Source organism: Myotis myotis, unplaced genomic scaffold (assembly GCF_014108235.1).
Source record: "Myotis myotis isolate mMyoMyo1 unplaced genomic scaffold, mMyoMyo1.p scaffold_m19_p_40, whole genome shotgun sequence".
NCBI classification, from domain to species: Eukaryota; Metazoa; Chordata; class Mammalia; order Chiroptera; family Vespertilionidae; genus Myotis; species Myotis myotis.
Window position 1 is genome coordinate 1,556,600 of NW_023416347.1, and position 22,321 is coordinate 1,578,920.

At 41.0% G+C, this 22,321-nt stretch overlaps 1 protein-coding gene across 1 annotated transcript; it reads left to right on the top strand.

Moving 5' to 3' along the window:
- The first annotated feature begins 2,155 nt into the window (after window positions 1-2,155).
- LOC118654964 (zinc finger protein 530-like) lies at window positions 2,156-21,856 on the top strand. The gene is given in 6 exon segments (XM_036306268.1): window positions 2,156-2,541; window positions 10,327-10,450; window positions 17,659-18,194; window positions 18,196-18,381; window positions 18,383-18,765; window positions 21,408-21,856. Coding segments are annotated over 6 exon segments (1,482 nt in total). The 5' UTR covers window positions 2,156-2,412; the 3' UTR covers window positions 21,532-21,856.
- Window positions 21,857-22,321: the final 465 nt, after the last annotated feature.

The following is a 22,321-nucleotide window of genomic DNA, read 5'->3' on the forward strand; positions in this document are numbered from 1 at the left end:
AGGAGCTTTAGACACAATACATCTGTCTCAGGAAATCATCTTTGGAATCCCAACACCAGCCTCCATGTGATCTCCAGAGGATTCTCTGCTTTAAGAAAGACTGCAAGTTGGCTGACTCTTGCCTCCTGTGACACTGGCTGTATTTATAGACATTAAACATGGGTTTCACTGGGGAAACACAGTTTCTAGTTCACCATGGGCCCTCCTCACTCGTGTCTAGGTTTTGATGGAATCCCTCAGAAACTGCTTCTCCTGTGGGAAAGTTAATTTTTATCACCCAAAGATTAACCTAAGTTAAAAGCAAAAAGAGATGGCTTTAATCAGAAACCATTAGATTTTAGGGCTTAAATAAAAACAGGGTGAGGATCATGACTATGACACTAATAGTGTGAAGTTTTTCTGAAATGTGTTATTCTTTTCATGAAAGGAGACCGACTTCTATTGTGTTCAGATGATTCTCTAACTGTTCTAGAGAGATAGCTTTAGATTTAACCATATGTACTTGAAACATCAACACCTTCATTTTTAAAATTCTGTCCATAGGAATTGTTTATTAATTTTAGAGGGGGGGGGGGAAGAGTTATAGAGGGGGGAAGAAGATGAAACCAATAAAACAGGAAACATGGATCAGTTGCCTCCTCTTTTCTCTCTGAACAACGATCCAATTTGCAACCTAGTTAAGTGCCCTTACCATGAATCAAACAGGCCATCAATGTGTGGGGATGTGCTTTATGGGAGGATGTTCCAACCCACTGAGCCTCCTGAGAAGGCAGCACCTGAATTCTTTTTTAAAAAATATATTTTATTGCCGACACCGGTCTGGCTCAGTGGATAGAGCGTCGGCCTGCGGACTGAAGGATCCCGGGTTCGATTCCGGTCAAGGGCATGTACCTGGGTTGCGGGCACATCCCCAGTGGGGGGTGTGCAGGAGGCAGCTCATCGATGTTTCTCTCTCATCGATGTTTCTAACTCTCTATCTCTCTCCCTTCCTCTCTATAAAAAATCAATAAAATGTATTCTAAAAAATATATATATATTATTTTTTTCAGAGGGTGGGGAGTGAGGGCGGAGGATGGGGTGGGAACTGGGAGAAGGGGAGATATGGGGGGGGAAATGAGGAACAAATGTTATAATCTGAACAATAAAGATTTAATAATAATAAAAAAAGAATATTATACAGACTCCCAACAGCAGGCTAGAGGATTGCAAGAATCAAGTCAACGATTTGAAATATAAAGAAGCAAAAAACACCCAACCGGAAAAGCAAAATGAAAAAAGAATCCAAAAATGCGAGGATAGTGTAAGGAGCCTCTGGGACAGCTTCAAGCGTACCAACATCTGAATTATAGGGGTGCTGGAAGATGAGAGAGAGCAAGATATTGAAAACCTATTTGAAGAAATAATGACAGAAAACTTCCCCTACCTGGTGAAAGAAATAGACTTACAAGTCCTGGAAGCGCAGAGAACCCCAAACAAAAGGAATCCAAAGAGGACCACAGCAAGACACATCATAATTAAAATGCCAAGAGCAAAAGACAAAGAGAGAATCTTAAAAGCAGCAAGAGAAAAACAATCAGTTACCTACAAGGGAGTACCCATATGATTGTCAGCTGATTTCTCAACAGAAACTTTGCAGGCCAGAAGGGAGTGGCAAGAAATATTCAAAGTGATGAATGCCAAGAACCTACAACCAAGACTACTTTATCCAGCAAAGCTATCATTCAGAATTGAAGGTCAGATAAAGAGCTTCACAGATAAGAAAAAACTAAAAGGATTTCATCAGCACTAAACCAGTATTATATGAAATGCTGAAAGGTATCCTTTAAGAAGAGGAAGAAGAAGAAAAAGGTAAAGATACAAACTATGAACAACAGATACAGATTTATCAACAAGTAAATCTAGAAATCAAGTGAATAATCTGATGAACAGAATGAACTGGTGAGTATAATAGAATCAGGGGCATAGAAAGGGAGTGGACTGACTTCTTGGGGGGGAAAGGTTGTGGGGGATGCAGGAAGATACTGAACAAAAATCGTGCACCTATGGATGAGGACAGTAGGGGGGGGCGGGGATGAGGGCAGAGGGGGGTGGGAAACGGGTGGAGGGGAGCTATGGGGGAAAAAAGAGGAACAACTGTAATAATCTGAACAATAAAGATTTCTTAAAAAAAAATAGAGCATGGATACTGGAATGCTTCTATTCCTGTATCCTTCCCAGTCAACATTCTTAAAATGTGGGTCTTCAACAATAATGGGGGAAGCGAGGCAGCCAGGGGTTTAGCAAAGGTCACACTCAGAAATGTGTTCTGCGTTTGCTGCCAATGATATCTAACCCGTCTCCTTTTATTGAATTTCACTCCTTTGAATCTTGACAGTAATGGTTTTGGGCAGCTCTGGAACAAAATCCATGTGAATGAAGACAGAGAGAACCACACTGGCTGATTTCCACGGTCATTTCCTACCAAAACCCACCCATCTCCTTTGCCTCTGCACAGCTCCAAAAGAGGTGGTCACATGTGATCACATAAACGAGGCCCATCAAGTAGGTCAAGTTTTCATCCTGGCCCCCTGAATTTGGCTGCAGCCCTGTGCTGTGCTTTGATCAGTGAAATATGTTGAGAGTGAACCTGTCACTTCTAACAGAAAAATCTGGAAGCAGAGTGCCACTGTCGCTGTCCATCTCTGATATATGTAGGAGGTATCTACATGGTGGATTCCTTTTATACCAGTCCCAGGAGAACCAGGGAGAACATGTAGCATGACCAAGAAAGATACCTTCTTTAATATAATCTACCAAAGCTTTGGGGCTGTTTGTTATCCACAACAATATCTAGCCCATCCTAATGGTTATGCATTACCAACTCTACTCTCTAGGAGGCAGCAGAGCCTAACATTAGAAGCCAGAGCTCTGTTGTTGGAGACACATGGGTTTGACTTCCAGCCCTGCCTTTTATTAAACTCTACAAGCATTCGATTTACCTTGAAATAATAATGCATTTGAAGCATTGAATCCAGGGCCTGGCACATGTAGTAAACATTCAGTAACTCTTAACTCCATGGCTTCACAATGTGTACTGAGTATAAACATGTAGACAACGTAGGAAATGTCAACTTGTTCACCTATGTATGTTTTCAAACTTTGTTTTTAAACAAATATGATAGGATTATGTATATTTATCTTAATGTGATTTTTTTGATAAAACTAAAAACATGTGACGACTGGAGTGGGTCTTTGGTTGAGTGTAGTCCCAGGAACAGAAAGGTTATCAGTTTGATTTTTGGTGAGGCACAAGCCAGGCTTTCTTGGTGGATTCCCAGTAGGTGGAAGGGGCCATGCAGGAGGCACAAATCAGTGTTTCTTTCTTTTCCTTTCCCTTCTACTCTCTATACTAAAAATCAAATAAAAAACTTAAAAACAATATATCCATCCAGATTTGTGGTCTTCAGAAATAATTGAAATAATGATTTCCACCTCAGGGAGTATTCTGAAATGCTCATGGAATCTGAAATAATATCTCCAAATAAAACACTTCCCAGAAACCTGGGAACAGCCATCAAATCCTAAAGTTGCCATTTCCCAGTGGCACTGGGGTGCCCCAATACCAATGTTTGCAATCATCAGTCAGTGACTGGGATCCTGATGCCACCTGTTGGGCTAGAAAAATGAAGTTACCCAAAGGGCAATGCGCCCAATGATGGCCGTATTTAGCCAATGAAAGCCCAGGACAGGTGTATTTACTCGTGGTGATTGGCTTGTGTAGTACTTTCAGCTTCTTTCTCAAGGTGGGCATTTTGAGCCCTTTGTTCTGTTAACATATTCATAGGCCCCAGCGCTGGATCACAAGAGGATGACTTCAGAGGCAGTGTTCCCCTTGCGCAGTGGTTTGAGCTTGTTGAGCAGCAATAGCCAGTATTGAGGCCTATGTGCCTCCCTGACTCTGTTTTGCTTGCAGAGTTCTATTCAGCCTCATTCTATTTATCATCCAACCTTGGGTGCCCTTCAGGTCCTGAAGCCCCGGTCACAGCATCCAGAACAGTGATGTGGTGTGATAGATGAAAGAGAGTGACAGGCTGCAGTGCCACCCTGTAAGGTTTTGGTTGGAGTGGCTGAGCTGAAAGAATTCAGGAATCCTGGGCTTGTTTTGTATCTAAAGGCAACAGAGAAGACGAGGCGAAATATTGCGTGAGGAGTTTTAGTTTCATTCTCAGGAACCTAGCGCCATTGATGGTGGAGAATAAAAGAGGGACGTTATGTGAAGTAGGGTTCTAAACTTCCCAACTGCTCAGGGTAACAAGAAACTAGAAGGGAGAGGATACCAGTAGGGGACAGGAATGAGAAGTCCTTTGAAAGATAGCAAACTAGGCAAGAGTGTGCCTTTAGGACTGAGGCCCCGAAGTAATGTGGTCATCTGACCCTGGGCCTAGGGAAAGGTACTGAGTGACCAGAGCCCATGGATCCTGGCAGTGTTTGCAAGGCTCTCAACAGACCTTTACTTTCCACAAATTCCTGCAAATGCAACATCGCTGAGGGGTACTGGTTTGTGGGGCTTATTTAAGAGCCTCACACTCTTGTGGCCTCTGAGATAGTGGAGTCCTGGGACTCTCCTGCCACTCTCCCAGCCTTTGGGCCTGGGAAGCTTGAACAAACACTAAGCCCAGATCCTAAGTCCAGGTCTGGGGTTGTATGAAGTGCTTCCTGATTTTGGCAATTAGAGGAATGAGATGTGGGAGGTCCTCCCAGAATGTGTGAACACATGGATTAAAGACCAAACCACACTCTATCCGCTAAACCAAACCGGTTTCGGCTGTTCCTATTTTTTATTTTTTTTAGGTCATGCAAGTAGGATCAAGATTAAGAATTCTGAAATTTGCTTTTGCAGGGCTGTATCCTTAAATCTTTTCCTGATACTAAAAGGGCAGCAACCTTCTTTGAAACAAGGACATAGGAATAACGATAGCTGGATGTTGAAGCCCCTCATTCCAGGGGTAAACTCCTCCCCAAATCCAGCCTGGAAGTCCAAGGATTACTCTGTGAATTTTGGAACAACAAACATCAGGAACTTGAGTGCCAGTGGTCTGCCATCTGTTCTTTATAACATGCTTTGCCAGGGGAGCCCAACAGTGGGAAAATCTGGCTTTTCTGAGGTGCAGGGAGGGAAAAACAAGCAGAACACATCAGTCTCACTGAGTTAAGCAGATTGAAATCACAGCACCCGAAGGCTAAGGAAGCTAGATGTTGTATGGCAGGTCCCAGGAAGCAGGAGCTAGCAGTAACACAGTCCCAGTAATGTGCATAGGAGTCCTCTTGACTATGACTAAATACTGAAATGTGAAGCTCCACAATGCCACACAAGTAAGATGAGGGACCTATTAGTTGAACAGTTCCCAGAGATGACACAGAGCGAGGGCATGTTTGAGTTTTAACCAGCCAGTCACGAATCTTTGTTGAGCACTCATGGTATTCAATCCAAGCCCTAGGAGATTAATATTTTAAAATCTAGAGGAACCACACACAGGAAAAGGTTAAAATAAGTAAGCTAATAAGATAGTAATAAACCTAAATACACAACTAACAGAGTGTTAATACAGAGAAAACAGAGAACGAGAAAACAAAAAGTAAAGAACAGATGAGAAAAATAGAAAACAAATAGTAAAATGGTGGATTTAAGCCCAAGCATATTAATTACATTAGATGTGAATGGTTTAAACCGTCTATTTAAAGGCAGAGCCCTGTTTATTGAGCATAGTCCTGTGCACTGAAAGTTCACCAGTTCGATTCCAGGTCAGAGTACATGCCCAGATTGTGGGCTCAAGGTGCATGTGGGAGGCAGCCAATCAGTATTTCTCTCTCACACTGATATTTCTCTCTCCCTCCCTTTACTTCCTCTCTTTCTAAAAAAAAAAAAAAAAAAAAAAAAAAAAAAAAAAAAAAAAAAAAAAAAAAAAAAAAATCAATAAAATCAAACCAAAGGACAAAAGAATGGATAAAAAGTAAAATCTTTTTATATGATATCTAGAAGAAATAGACAGATAACACAGGTTCTATTCACAGATGGCATGTTCTGAATACAGACCGTTCCATAAACAATTTTTTAAAAAAATATGCTTTTTACTGATTTTTAGAAAGAGAGGAAGGGAAAGGAAAAGAGAGATAGAAACTTCTATGAGAGAGAAACATCATCCATCGGCTGCTTCCTGCATGCCTCCTACTAGAGATTGAGCCTGCAACCCAGGCATGTGCCCTGCCTGGGAATCCAACCAGTGACCTCTTGGTTTAAGGGGTGATGCTCAACCACTGAGTCACACCAACTGAGCCCCCAAACAATGCTTAAACTAATAAAACTAATATGTGAGTTTAGTATGAACACAGAATTCAAAATCAATCTTTAAAAGATCAATGTTATTTTTATATACTAGCAATAAAACAATCAGAAATTGAATTAAAAAGAACAACAACATCCTTTATTATTGTATTAAGAAACAAAATATTTCCTGGCCAGCATGACTCAGTGGTTGAGCATTAACAGGACACATGACTGGGTTGCAGGGTCCATTCCTGGTGTGGGGCATGCAGGAAGCAGCCTATAGATAATTCTTTCTCTTAATTGATGTTTCTCTTTCTCCCTCCCTTCCTCTCTGAAATCAATAAAAATAGATTTAAAAAGAAAAGAAAAATAGAAAACTAAAAAAAGAAACAAAATATTTAAGGACAAATCTAAACATATGTGCAAGTATTGATGATTATTGATAAGTATTGATGAGGTAAATTAATGATACCTAAATAAATGATGATATATATTGTGCTCATAGATCAGAAGACTCAATATTGCTAAGACATCAGTTCTTCCAAAATGTTTCTCTAGATTTAATGCAATTATGCTAAGATTCCTAGCACCTTTTTTTTTTTTTTTTTAAATAGCCCTAACTAGTTTGGCTCAGTGGATAGAGCGTCGGCCTGTGGACTGAAGGGTCCCGGGTTTGATTCCGGATAAGGGCATGTATCTTGGTTGCGGGCACATCTCCGGTGGGGGGTGTGCGGGAGGCAGCTGATCGGTGTTTCTCTCTCATTGATGTTTCTGATTCTCTATCCCTCTCCCTTCCCCTCTGTAAGAAACCAATAAAATATATTTTATAAAATAATAAATAAAAAAAAAAAAGACCAAACCAGTTCAGGGACTTGCAGGCATCCTCTTTTTAAAAAGAGGGAAGTAGCCCTAACCAGGTTGGCTCAGTGGATAGAGCATCGGCCTGTGTACTGAAGAGTCCCAGGTTTGATTCCAGTCAAGGGCATGTACCTTGGTTGCAGGCACATCCCCAGTAGGGACTGTGAAGGAGGCAGCTGATCAATGTTTCTCTCATCAAAGTTTCTAACTCTCTATCCCTCTCCCTTCTTCTCAGTTAAAACAAAACAAAACAAAAAAAAAAAGCACACACACAATAAAATATAAAAAAGTCTTTAAAAAATAAAATCAATAAAAAGAGGAAATTATTAAAAATGGGAGAAAATCAGGTCTAGAGGAGCTTTCTGACAACTTTGGAGTCTGTTCTGCAGGTGATGGGAGCATGGCAGATTTGCAGCAGTAGTGGCAGGTGATCTGAACCTGGTCTCATTAGACTCCTGGTGGCTGCAGCATGATGATCAATATGCCTATGAGGTAGGAGGTAGAAAGGCTAGGAAGGAAGCAGCTGTGATAGACTGGGTGAGTGTGATGGTAACTGGCTCATGATGGTGGCTGTGGAGATGGAAGGAGCAGTTGCATTCCGGATCGGTGATTTAGGTGTGGCCACCTGGATTTTCTAATGTGAGGTTGAGAGAGACAGAGAGGTAAGAGTCAGAGTTGACATTAAGGCTTGGATTTAGCACCTCAATGTATGAAAGCACCATCAACTCAGACAGAGAAATTCGTAGTAGGAAGTGTTATGTTCAAAGGAGATACAAAAACTTTTACTTTTTGGCCTGTTAGGGTATTTCAGAGAGCCATTCAAGATCACCTAGAATTCTGATGAGCCGTTCAATAGGAAGACTTCCTTAAATGTAGTGGAAAATGTATAGACCAGATAGGAGGTGTAGATCACCTTTGTTTGTTTGTTTGTTTTGAATTGGATGCCAAAGAATATTGTAAATAAGACGAGACTGTGGTTGGTGTTTATTTTTTTTCTAAACACTGGGATTTCTGATTACCATTGCTGTGGCTGAGTTGTTGCAGTCAGTTTGGTGGAATTGCTTAGGGCTGTGGTCGGCAAACTGCAGCTCGTGAGTCACATGCGGCTTTTTGGCCCCTTGAAGTGTGGCTCTTCCTAAGCCTAGGAGTACCCTAATTAAGTTAATAACAATGTACCTACCTATATAGTTTAAGTTTAAAAAAAAAATGGCTCTCAAAAGAAATTTCAATTGTTGTACTGTTGATATTTGGCTCTGTTGACTAATGAGTTTGCCGACCACTGGCGTAGGGGCATGAGTGATCATCTCAGAGACTCACTGGGCATGGGTAGAGGGCCATAAGTGATGAAAGGCTGAGACTGGTGAAGAGACATCAAGTGCAGTAACAGTGAAGGTGGGCTCTGAATATCTGAGATCTCATATGGTTCACATTAGGTGAGGTTGAAGGAAAAAAACAATCAGGGACAGAGGCCTTCATAGTAGGACACAACGCTTCCTTTATGGTTGTGGACTTTGATATTATGGGTAGTACATCACCCAGTTTGAATTTTCTAGGCATTCTCTGGGTCACACATGCTCAATAATGAGTATGAGGCCAAGGAGATGACTATGGGTGCTTAGGATGTGGGAGTGCAGGTGTGAGACAGGTGTGGTAGAAAAAAGTGGTGTGCACTTGGAGAGGGTATGTGAATTCATGGCTGCAGGGACCTGACATTAACATAAGAATGAAAGAAGGGTGAGTCCATTTCTGGTGGGGACTGGATGGTATGATATGGGGAATTTGGGGGTAATTCCTGAAAATAACAGTTTGGTTCTACATGCCAGATGAAGAGCTTATATGATATATAGTAAACTATATATGTTTAACTGCTGTTTCTTGTTGAGGGCTTCCCCAGTGATCAATAGGAATGAGATAGCAGACATCAGTGTCACCTGTGCTTGAAAACCTCCACTGGCGCCCTAACCGGTTTGGCTCAGTGGATAGAGCGTCGGCCTGCGAAATCGAGAGTCCCAGGTTCGATTCCGGTCAAGGGCATGTACCTTGGTTGTGGGCACATCCCCAGTAGGGGGTGTGCAGGAGGCAGCTGATCGATGTTTCTCTCTCATCGATGTTTCTAACTCTCTGTCTCTCTCCCTTCCTCTCTGTAAAAAAAAAATCAATAAAATATATTTTTTTAAAAAAAGAAAATCTCCACTGGCATGAGGAAGGGAGACAGTAAGAGGGAAATACATTACAGAGATAATCAATTAGAATTTTGAAAAACAAGCTAATTGGTTTGGATTAGCACCTGAATGTATGAAAGCACCTGAACTCAGATGGAGAAATTCGTAGTAGGAAGTGATATGTTCATAGGAGAATCATCTCTTTTATTATTTACCTTGAAATAATAATGCATCTGAAGCATTGAATCCAGGGACTGGCACATGTAGTAAACATTTGGACTGAGGCCCTGGGAGTGAAGCTGTCACTTCTAGCAGAAAAATCTGGAAGCATTGAGGGCCTCAGTCCAAATTTTAACCTATATGAGGACACTTCACAGTTGAACATTTGCAGAACAATACATTTTAACATTTTAGAACAATACAAGCTAATTAGGAAGCAACCTGTCGTTTTCACAGCATATTTGTGTGAAAAGAGGAAGGAACATCCCCAGTAGGGGAGCAAGTGAAGTTGTGCCTCTTGGAATGAAGCTGCATGAGAGGAGTGTGGTTCAAAGAATTATGTGAAGAAAAATGATGTAGTGAAATGTAATGGCCTCAGCAATCTGGGTTTGGAGTCAAAAAGGTGAAGTGTGATGCCATGTTTTTTGGTGTCCTGGAGGAATAATTGAGAGCATATTACCCAAAAAGACCGGTGCTGAATCACTCACACTCCCTTTATATGCAACAGCTCTCATTACCCTAACACCTGACACTCACTGTTATTGAGACGGGGTAGTGTGACTCACATTGAGGCCCAGAGCACAGGTATCTTCTATCTGCTCAACTCTCTTTATTGCTGTGGGAATACACAGCATTAGTAGGACTATAAGGAAAGATTGACTTTAATGGGACCAAGGCCTGGTATCTTCTCTGATGTGGGAGTAGATTGGGCAGATGGGTATGACAGACGTGGAATATTAGGAGAGAATCTGATCATGGTCTGTACTGTCCCCACTATGACAGGATATGAACTTTGAGGATGTGGGCATTGCCTTCTCTCAGGAGGAGTGGGGGCTTCTTGATGAGGTTCAGAGACTTCTGTACTGCGATGTGATGCTGGAAGTGTTTGCACTTGTAGCATCTGTAGGTAAGAACTTCACATCTCTCCTTGTGTCCTGAGGTGATGTTCTCTCTTACTTTATTCTCCAGGCATAGCACTCTATCTCTCACAGCCAGACCATGGGTTCTACAAATATTCCTCACTGTCTTTTCAAATGTGCTATGGCTGCCAGTGCTGAGCACTGTGGAGAGCCCTGAGCAATAGACTCCACAAACTTCTCTTACAACATTTGCCTCTGGAAGTGACAGAAGTTTCTGGGAGTCAAGGGTCTTACAGACAGCTTAACCGATCCCACCTGCTGTTTCTCTTCCTGGGAGGGTGACTATATTCATATCCATGGCTTCCACTTCTGCCCCTTTCCTATAGCTAAATTCCTGGGTGACTGTCTGTGCCAGATTTTTGTCTTTATTTGCATGAACCATGGGCTATTCTTTTTTTTTTTTCCTTTTTCTTTTTTTTCCCTTTTTTTTTAAATTAAATCTTTACTGTTCAGATTATTACATTTGTTCCTCTTCCCCCCCCCCATAACTCCCCTCCTCCCAGTTCCCGCCCCACCATCCGCCCTCACTCCCCACCCACTGTCCTCATCCATAGGTGCACGATTTTTGTCCAGTCTCTTCCCGCATCTCCCACACCCCTTTCCCCCCTAAGAATAGTCAGTCCATTCCCTTTCTATGTCCCTGATTCTATTATGATCACCAGATTATTTATTCACTTGATTCTTAGATTCACTTGTTGATAGATGCATGTTTGTTGTTCATAATTTGTATCTTTACCTTTTTCTTCTTCTTCCTCTTCTTTTTTTTTTCTTTTTTTATTTTCTTTTTTTTTAATTTATTGCTTAAAGTATTACAAAGGGTTTTACATATGTGTCCATTTTATCCCCCCGCCCTAGACAGTCCCCTAGCCTCCCCTATCCCCCAGTGTCTTATGTCCATTGGTTATGCTTATATGCATGCATACAAGTCCTTTAGTTGATCTCTTACCCCCCTCCCTCCTGCCCCCCAACCCTCCCCGGCCTTCCCGCTGCAGTTAGACAATCTGTTTGAGGCAGCTCTGCCTCTGTATCTATTATTGTTCAAAAGTTTATAATGGTCTCTATTATCCATGAATGAGTGAGATCATGTGGTATTTTTCCTTCATTGACTGGCTTATTTCACTTAGCATAATGCTCTCCAGTTCCATCCATGACGTTGCAAATGGTAAGAGTTCCTTCCTTTTTAGAGCAGCATAGTATTCCATCGTGTAGATGTACCACTGTTTTCTAATCCATTCATCTACTGATGGGCACTTAGGCTGTTTCCAGATCTTAGCTATGGTGAATTGTGCTGCTATGAACATAGGGGTGCATATATCCTTTCTGATTGGTGTTTCTGGTTTCTTGGGATATATTCCTAGAAGTGGGATCACAGGGTCAAATGGGAGTTCCATTTTCAGTTTTTTAAGGAAACTCCATACTGTCTTCCATAGTGGCTGCACCAGTCTGCATTCCCACCAGCAGTGCACAAGTGTTCCTTTTTCTCCACATCCTCTCCAGCACTTGTCGTTTGTTGATTTGTTGATGATAGCCAGTCTGACAGGTGTGAGATGGTACCTCATTGTTGTTTTGATTTGCATCTCTCGGATGATTAGTGACTTTGAGCATGTTTTCATATGTCTCTTGGCTTTCTGAATGTCTTCTTTTGAAAGGTGTCTATTTAGGTCCTTTGCCCATTTTTTGATTGGATTGTTTATCTTCCTTTTGTTAAGTTGTATGAGTTCCCTATAAATTTTGGAGATTAGGCCCTTATCAGATATGACATTGGCAAATATGTTTTCCCACACAGTGGGTTTTCTCGTTGTTTTGTTGATGGTTTCTTTTGCTGTGCAGAAGCTTTTTATTTTGATGTAGTCCCATTTGTTCATTTTCTCTTTCGTTTCAAGTGCCCTAGGAGCTGTATCAGTGAAGAAATTGCTTCGGCATATGTCTGAGATTTTATTGCCTTTGTATTCTTCTAGAATTTTTATGGTTTCCTGTCGTACATTTAAGTCCTTTATCCATTTTGAGTTTATTTTTGTGTATGGTATAAGTTGGTGGTCTAGTTTCATTTTCTTGCATATATCTGTCCAATTTTCCCAACACCATTTATTGAAGAGACTATCTTGGCTCCATTGTATGTTCTTGCCTCCTTTGTCAAAGATTAATTGAGCATATTGGTTCTGGCCGATTTCTGGGCTCTCTATTCTATTCCATTGATCTATATGCCTATTCTTGTGCCAGTACCAGGCAGTTTTGAGAACAGTGGCTTTGTAATACAACTTGATATCTGGTATTGAGATCCCACCTACTTTGGTCTTTTTCAGGATTGCTGCAGCTATTTGGGGTCTTTTTTTATTCCAGATGAATTTTTGGAGAGTTCGTTCTAGATCTCTGAAGTATGCCGTTGGTATTTTAATGGGAAGTGCGTTGAATTTATAGATTGCTTTGGGTAGTATGGACATTTTAATGATGTTGATTCTACCAATCCATGAACACGGCATGTTCTTCCATCTGTTTATGTCTTCCTCTATATCTTTTTTCAACGTCCTGTAGTTTTCTGAGTAGAGGTCTTTTACCTCTTTAGTTAAGTTTATTCCTAGGTAGCTTAATTTTTTTGGTGCGATGGTAAACGGGATTGTTTTTATAATCTCTCTTTCTGAAAGTTCACTATTGGTGTATAGAAATGCCTCAGATTTCTTGGGGTTAATTTTGTATCCTGCTACATTGCCAAATTCATGTATTAAGTCTAGTAGCTTTTTGATGGAGTCTCTAGGGTTTTGTATGTATAATATCATGTCATCTGCAAATAAGGACGGTTTTACTTCCTCTTTTCCAATTTGGATGCCTTTTATTTCTTCTTCTTGCCGAATTGCAATGGCTAACACTTCCAGTACTATGTTGAACAGGAGTGGTGAGAGGGGACATCCCTGTCTTGTTCCTGTTCTTAGGGGAAATGGTGTTAGTTTTTGTCCATTGAGTATGATGTTGGCTGTGGGCCTGTCATATATGGCTTTTATTATGTTGAGGTATGATCCTTCTACTCCCACCTTGCTGAGAGCTTTTATCAAAAATGGGTGTTGAATTTTGTCAAATGCTTTTTCTGCATCAATTGATATGACCATGTGGTTTTTTTCTTTCAATTTGTTTATGTGATGTATCACGTTTATTGATTTGCGGATATTGTACCATCCTTGCATCCCTGGGATAAATCCTACTTGGTCATGGTGTATGATCTTTCTGATGTACTGCTGGATCCGATTTGCTAAGATTTTGTTGAGGATTTTGGCATCTATGTTCATGAGGGATATTGGCCTGTAATTCTCTTTCATTGTGTTGTCTTTACCTGGTTTTGGTATTAGGGTGATGCTGGCTTCATAGAATGAGCTTGGAAGTGTTCCTTCCTCTTGAATTTTTTGTAGTAGTCTGAGGAGGATAGGTTTTAGTTCTTCCTTGAATGTTTGGTAAAACTCCCTTGTGAAGCCGTCTGGTCCTGGGCTTTTGTTTGCTGGAAGCTTTTTGATGACTGCTTCAATTTCTTCCATAGTTATTGGCCTGTTGAGATTTTTAGATTCTTCCTGATTGAGTTTTGGAATGTTGTATTTTTCTAGGAATTTGTCCATTTCCTCCAGGTTGTCTAGTTTGTTGGAGTAGAGCTGTCCATAGTATTTTTTAACAATCATTTGTATTTCTGTGGGGTCTGTTGTTATTTCGCCTCTATCGTTTCTGATTTTGTTTATTTGGGTCCTCTCTCTTTGCTTCTTGGTGAGTCTGGCTAGAGGTTTGTCAATCTTGTTTATCCTTTCAAAGAACCAGCTCTTGGTTTCATTGATTTTCTGTATTGTTTTTTTGGTCTCTATGTCATTTATTTCTGCTCTAATCTTTTTTATCTCCTTCTTTCTGCTCACTCTGGGGTTTTCTTGTTGCTCTCTTTCTAATTCTTTGAGTTGTAGAGTTAGATGATTTACTACCATTTTTTCTTGTTTTTTGAGATAGGCCTGTAGAGCTATAAACTTCCCTCTCAGGACTGCTTTCATTGTGTCCCATAGGTTTTGGATTGTTGTGTTTTCATTGTCATTAGTTTCCAGGATGTTTCGAATTTCTTCTTTGATTTCATTGGTAACCCAATCAATATTTAATAGCATGCTATTCAGCTTCCAGGTGTTTGAGTATTTTTGGGTTGTTTTTATTGTAGTTTATTTCTAATATTATGCCATCGTGGTCTGCGAAGACGCTTTTTATGATTTCAATCTTCTTGAATTTGGGGATACTTTGCTTGTGACCCAATATATGGTCTATTTTTGAATATGTCTTATGAGCATTTGAATAGAATGTATATTCCCTGGCTTTGGGGTGAAGTGTTCTGAAGATGTCTATTAAGTCCATCTGATCTAGTGAGTCATTTAGGATTGCTGTATCTTTGCTGATTGTTTGTCTAGAGGGCTTATCCAGTGTTGTCAGTGGTGTATTAAAGTCCCCTACTATGATTGTATTGTTGTCAATCTCTCCTTTGATATCTTCCAGGAGTTTTTTTATGAATTTGGGTGCTCCTGCATTGGGTGCATATATGTTCACCAGGGTTATGTCTTCTTGTTGTATTGATCCCTTTAGTATTATGAAGTGGCCTTCCTTATCTCTTGTTATGGCCTTCACTTTGAGGTCTATTTTGTCCGATATAAGTATTGCTACCCCAGCTTTCTTTTCCTTTCCATTTGCCTGAAAGATATTTTTCCATCCTTTCACTTTCAGTCTGTGTGAGTCCCTTCTAATGAGGTGGGTTTCTTGTAGACAGCAGATGTATGGGTCACGTTTTTTTATCCATTCAGCCACTCGATGTCTTTTGTTTGGAGCATTTAGTCCGTTTACGTTTAAAGTTATTATTGAAAGGTACTTGTTTGTAGCCATTTCTGTTTTTGTGTGGCTGTTTTCTTTCTGAGCTTTTTATTTCTTATTTTTATACCAGTCCCTTTAGCATTCCTTGCATTGCTGGCTTGGTGGTGATTCTTCCTCTTCTTAAAGGATACCTTTCAGCATTTCATATAATACTGGTTTGGTGGTGATGAACTCCTTTAGCTTTTCCTTGTCTGTGAAGCTCTTTATCTGATCTCAGTTCTGAATGATAGCTTTGCTGGATAAAGTGATCTTGGTTGTAGGTTCTTGGTATTCATCACTTTGAATATTTCTTACCATTCCCTTCTTGCCTGCAAAGTTTCTATTGAGAAATCAGCTGACAGTCATATGGGTATTCCCTTGTAGGTAACTGAGTTTCTTTCTCTTGCTGCTTTTAAGATTCTCTCTTTGTCTTTTGCTCTTGGCATTTTAATTATGATGTGTCTTGGTGTGGTCCTCTTTGGATTCCTTTTGTTTGGGGTTCTCTGCGCTTCCTGGACATGTAAGTCTATTTCTTTCACCAAGTAGGGGCAGTTTTCTGTCATTATTTCTTCAAATAGGTTTTCAATATCTTGCTCTCTCTCATCTTCTGGCACCCCTATAATTCTGATGTTGGTACGCTTGAAGCTGTCCCAGAGGCTCCTTACACTATCTTTGTATTTTCGGATTCTTTTTTCATTTTGCTTTTCCAGTTGGGTGTTTTTTGCTTCTTCGCATTTCAAATCTTTGACTTGATTCTTGCACTCCTCTGGTCTGCTGTTGGGAGTCTGTATAATATTCTTTATTTCAGTCGGTGTATGCTTAATTTCTAGTTGGTTCTTTATCACAACATCGAGGGTCTCATTAGATTTCTTGAGGATCTCACTACATTTATTGGCGGCTTCTAGACAGTTTTTGAGAGACCTTAAAAGTGTGGTTCTGAACTCTATATCCTCCATGGACAATTTTGTCCTGTTTCTTTGTCTCCGCATTTTTTATGCTTTCTTGGTGCACCGCCTAGTGGTCTTTGTGCACAGTCTTGTTGTAGTTAAGCCTTGATTGTTGTCGGCAATACCGGGGGTGATTTGACCTCCAGGCTAACTGGCTATGAGAGTCTGCTCTGTCTGCAGTGGGAGAGCTTCTGTGCTGGATATCTAGGGCAGTGCTAATCTAGCATTTGTCTGAGGCTATCTGACAAATGGCTCTGTGCAGGGCTTAGGCGGGGCGGGTCCCTGGGGATCTACAGGGCGGGAGGAGCAAGCAGTTATGGCTGCTCTCAGTTCCTTCCCTTGGGGCTCTGCCTCACAGAGTTCCAGCAACCACTGCAAACCTCGGAGAGAAAGCTCCCTTCGAGTTCCGACTGAAGCCAGACAGTCCCGCTTCTCCCGTTTGAGTCTGGGTCCCTAGAGACTCGCCCGGATCTGGAGCTCAGAGTCTGAAACTCCCTCCCGATTGAAAACAACAACCGCGCCCTCCGCCGCCTGCTCGCTCCGTGCACACTCCGCACCTTAGTATTTCACTTCAGCACTGTGCCTCCTCTGAGTCTGGGTATGATATTCTCTTTCCTCCTAGTTGTAGAATTTCCACTCAGCCAGCCTTCCTGTGGTTCTGGATGATGTCCGTTCCGTCTTTTAGTTGTTTTTTGAAGTGGTTGTTCGAGGCAGCAAACTCCGGTGTTAACCTATGCCGCCATCTTGGTTTCCCTCACCATGGGCTGTTCTTGTAAGACCCTCCTTCATACCAGGAACCAGCTCTTTCCCATCAGTGTTCAGATGCAAGTGCCACTGGCTACACCACATTTCTACCTTATCTTTTACCTACTTTACTCTGTCTGACATGTCATTTCACCTGTGACTCCTGGCTTCGGCTATGTTAACCTTTGTGGCATTTCTATATCACCTGTTCCTCTGCATTCCTGCCTCCAGTATTCTTTAACACTGACTTACACATGTGTTATGAAGTGCACATACATGCTTAAGCAGGTTTCAAACACCAGCTACTCATTTATTGAATTTTTCTTGGAATAAGACATAAGCAAAATTCTGCAGAGCTTGCCTATGTCACCTGCAGACAAGCCCTACTAAACACTGTTAGCGTAAGGAAGGGCTGGAAGTCTTACCTCTATTCCATGTGGTGTTTGCCATCTTTGTGTCATATTCCTGGCATAGTCTTCCTTCTTTTATGATCTGCAGAGGCCCAGAACTTCACAGAAGCCTCTTATTGGTGCTTCCTGCACATCTCTTCTGAAAATTGCATGGAGCCCAGGTGTCATGGGCAACATACTTTGTAATGGAACTTCCCCCTGTCACTGCAGTCTTCATTCATTTCCTCACCTTTTTTCTGTTTTCAGGTTGTTGGCATAAAAAGGATGAGGAGGAGGCCTGTTCTGATGAGAGTGTATCTATACAAGGAGAGTCACAAGTCAGGGCTTCTAAGACAGCTCCAGCAACCCAGAAGTCGCATTCCTGTAAGTGGTGTTTCTCAGTGTTAAAAGATATTTTGCACCTGACTGAGTCCCAAGCAGAGTACTTTCAGCACAAACACTTCTTCAGTGATGCATGTGTGAGAGAATTCTGTTCCAGTGCAAGCCCTCATCAGCAGGAGAGGGATGCCAGTGGAGAGATATCCTGGAAAGTAGCTATGGACAGGCCCTCATTTGTGACCAGGTGCAGCTTCTTCTTATCAGAGGTGCCTTCAAACAGCAGAGAGTTAGGGGAAGACATCCAAGCTCCCTCAGAGCTTCTCCAGCCCCAGGCCCCTCAGAACAATGAGGAGCCACACTGTGGCAGTGAGGTTTCACAGGAATATCTCAGTGGAAAAAGTCATCACCAGTGGGGTGAATGTGAAATAGCTGCCAGTCACAACCAGAAAGTTGTTGATTCTAAATGGTGAATGTTCTGGAGAACTGATTTATGAGTGTGACAAATGTAGGAAAGTTTTCAGACGAATCTTTAACCTCATTCAACATAAGAGAGTTCACACTGGAGAAAAGCCATATGAGTGTACAGATTGTGGGAAGTCCTTCAGTAACAGTTCCACCCTCATTCAACATCAGAGAATTCACACTGGAGAAAAAGCCTTATAAGTGTAGTGATTGTGGGAAGTCCTTCAGAAGTAAGTTTAATGTCAATAAACACCAGCGAGTTCACACTGGAGAAAAGCCTTATGAGTGTACAGATTGTGGAAAGTCCTTCCGTGAGAGTTCTACCCTCATTCGCCATCAGAGAATTCACACTAGAGAAAAGCCTTATGTGTGCAGTGATTGTAGAAAATCTTTCAGATATAGGTCTGATGTCAATAAGCACCAGCGAGTTCACACTGGAGAAAAGCCATATGAATGTACAGATTGTGAGAAATGCTTCAGTAAGAGTTCCACCCTCATTCAACATCAGAAAATTCACACTGGAAAAAAGCCTTATGAGTGTACAGATTGTGGGAAATCATTTACCCAAAAAATGTAACCTTATAAGACACCTGAGACTTCACAGTGGAGAAAAGCTTTAAATGATTAGGGAATGTTTCCTTTTTCTTACTCAGAATCACAACACTGAAATTGACGTTTCAGTGCACTGGATGATACCCACCCAGCTGAGGTACACGGTGAAAGCAGAGTTTATTCCGGTATTTTTATGTATTATTTTCTATACCAACAACTCTAACCCTACATTTTCCACACTCTACATTTTCCTCCTGCCCTTTTATAATCCCTCTTTCTGACTTTCCCAGTCTTCCATGCAATCATTAATTTTCCATCCTTTACATTAGATTAGTTCATATTTTTTATAATTTTTTTGCACTATAAGGTGTATACTTTTTTTACAAATACTGCTTTCCTTAATGCCACAGATATTTTGAGATCCAATACAAATTTATTATGTGAATATTGAATTTGTTTTATTGCTGAGTATTGTGTTCTATTGATAACAACTTTATATATTGAGCTCTCTATAAAATTGGTTATTTCCAGATTTGGAGTATTATAAATAAATCTGTTTGGAATATTTGTGTTCCGTTATTTAATAGATCTTTTACTAGTCAAACGTTTGCAATCTAGGTTAATATTTCACATTTTAACATTTGCAGAACTGTGATCTAAAATGGTCATGCACTTTGCTTTCCCACCCAGGAACAGTATATAAAAATTCCAGTTTTTTTTAACCCTGCCATTGCATTTGGTGGTTAATCCTTTTAAATGGTAGGCCTGAAATTGCCTATATGTGAAATTGCTTTCGTTTTAATTCTATTCCATAAGAATTTTTGATGGTGAACATTTTTTTTAATGATTTTTTACAGAGAGGAAGGGAGAGGGATAGAGAGTTAGAAACATCGATGAGAGAGAAACATCGATCAGCTGCCTCCTGCACACTCCGCACTAGGGATACGCCTGCAACCAAGGTACATGCCCTTGACCGGAATCGAACCCGGGACCCTTGAGTCCACAGGCTGACGCTCTATCCACTGAGCCACACCGGTCAGGGCTGAAGATTTTTTTATATTGTCTTTATCTCCTTTGTTAAAATGTTGGCTCAGGATTTTTGCCTTTTTTAAAATAACTTATTATTTTAACCTATATGAGGACACTTCACAGTCTGAGATATATATTTGAATTTCACTCATTCCTCTATAACTCAACTGACTTCTTTCCTGTATGCAACTATAGGGTTTTTTGTTGTTCTTTTTTTTTAATTGTGTTATTGCTTAAAGTATTACAAAGGGTATTACATATGTCTCCTTTTTTCCCCCCGCCCTTGACAATCCCCTGGCCTCCCCTACCCCCCAGTGTCTTATGTCCATTGGTTATGCTTGTATGCATGCATATAAGTCCTTCGGTTGATCTCTTACCCCTGTCTTCTGCCCCCCTACTCTCCCCGGCCTTCCCGCTGCAGTTTGACAATCTGTTTGAGGCAGCTCTGCCTCTGTATCTATTTTTGTTCATAAGTTTATAATGGTCTTTATTATCCATGAATGAGTGAGATCATGTGGTATTTTTCCTTCATTAACTGGCTTATTTCACATAGCATAATGCTCTCCAGTTCCATCCATGCCGTGCAACTATAGGTTTTTAATACTGTAAGGAAAACTGATTTTCTCAATTTTTATTCTATGTACAATTTAAGCCCACATGTACCTTATACTTACAGGTTTTATATGCATGGTTAACATTCTCCACCATTCTTCTATAAGTCTAAGCATTTAAAAATACATTAAGTGAATTCTAAGTTCATAGTCTTTGTTAATTTCCATATAAATACCCTCATTGTGGTTAGTTTCAAACTGCCAAAATGATGGCACTGAACAAGGATATATTTCAGTAGCAAATGATTATATTTTACTAGAGGCCCAGTTTACGAAATCTGTGTACAGGGCAGTAGGGAGGGAGCAGGTCCCTCAGCCCGGCCTGCACCCTTTCACAATCCAGGACCCCTCTGGGGACGTCCAACTGCCAGTAAGATCCAATTGGGCCTAAACTGGCAGTTGAGCATCCCTATTGCAATCCGGGACTGCTGGCTCCTAACTGATTGCCTGCCTGCCTGCTTGCCTGCGTGATCGCCCCTAAACCCTCTGCCTGCCTGCCTGATGCCCTTAAAATGCGCGCCTTCCTGCCTGAGTGCCCCTAACCACACTTCAATCCTGATATTATGACCTCTGAAATAGTGGTGTCCTGGGACTGTCTACATCTGTTCTAGCCTTGGACCTGGGGCACTGGAACCTCTTATTAATCTTTCCTGTACACTGCTTACTTTCAGACAATGGCATGGAAACAGTGTATTTTGTAGAATAGATGTTTGTATCAGATCATCCCCATGGGACCACAGTCAACATTCATTTCCTTATCATTCTGTGTTTTTAGGTTTTTGTCAGAAAATGGAAGATAAGGTGGCAACTTCTGTGTAGAGTGTATCTGTGGAAGGACAGTCACAGGTCAGGGCTTCTAACACAGCTCCAGCAAGCCAGAAAGCCCTTCTGTGTAAGTGTTGTTTCTCTGTGGTATAATATACCCTGCACCCGACTTAGTTAGAAGCAGCATTTGTTGTACAGAAAGCATTCTTTAGAGATTCATGTGTGAAAGTCTTCTCTTTGAGTGACAATCCTCACCAGTACTCAACACCATAGTAATCATATGGGAGAAAAGCCGTATCAGTGTAGTGATTGTGGGATGTTCTTTAGAGAAAAAGTTACCCTAATTCAGCACCACAGAGTTCACACTGGAGAAAAGCCTTAGGAGTATAGTGATTGTGGGAAGTACTTCCATGATAGCTCTAACCTCATTAAACACCATAGAGTTCACACAGGAGAAAAGCTTTAAATGGGAAGGGAGTATTTTATCTTTCTGACTCAGCATAACAACACCTAAGGAGAAGGTTTTAGACCCATTTACCTAAATATAGAAACCTTTTTGTCAGAACATACACTCTGCCAGATTCCTCATAAGTTTCAGGAACAAGTGGGGCTTTAAGGAGCTGCATTGCACTTGCTAACCTACTTTGGCCCACAAGCCTATTGATGTCACTGCGAGTATTTGTGCAAAAGCTATTTCACCTCTACCACCTGGCTCACCTGAAGAGTATGCAGCATTCACAACCCCTCCTTGTTCAGAAGTTGTGCTTGAGAAAATTATGAATACTCTGAGCTCCTAGCTGGATCTTCATTCCTTTCTCTATGACTAGAGAATTGATCTTACCCAGGTTTCGTCCAAGGCACCTGTCCTTAGCTAAGAAGTGCTACCTCTGTCAGGGACATTGTGCTTCTCACATCCTGTGATGAATTGTTTCAGATTCCAGTTCACTAACTTGCAAACCTCTTGCTGTCCTTTGCTCTGGTTTATGATCTTTTTGTAAAGGTGTTTTTTCTTTTGTACCATTAGTTTTGTTGGTTCTATTCACACCCTGAGATAAATGGAAACACTTGCGATCTCTCAGCATGTAGGGTAAACAAATATGGTGGCTCCTAAACTTTCTGTGCTTTGGAAGGCACAGCATGATAACAGAACATTTCTCTTTGTCAAATGTTGG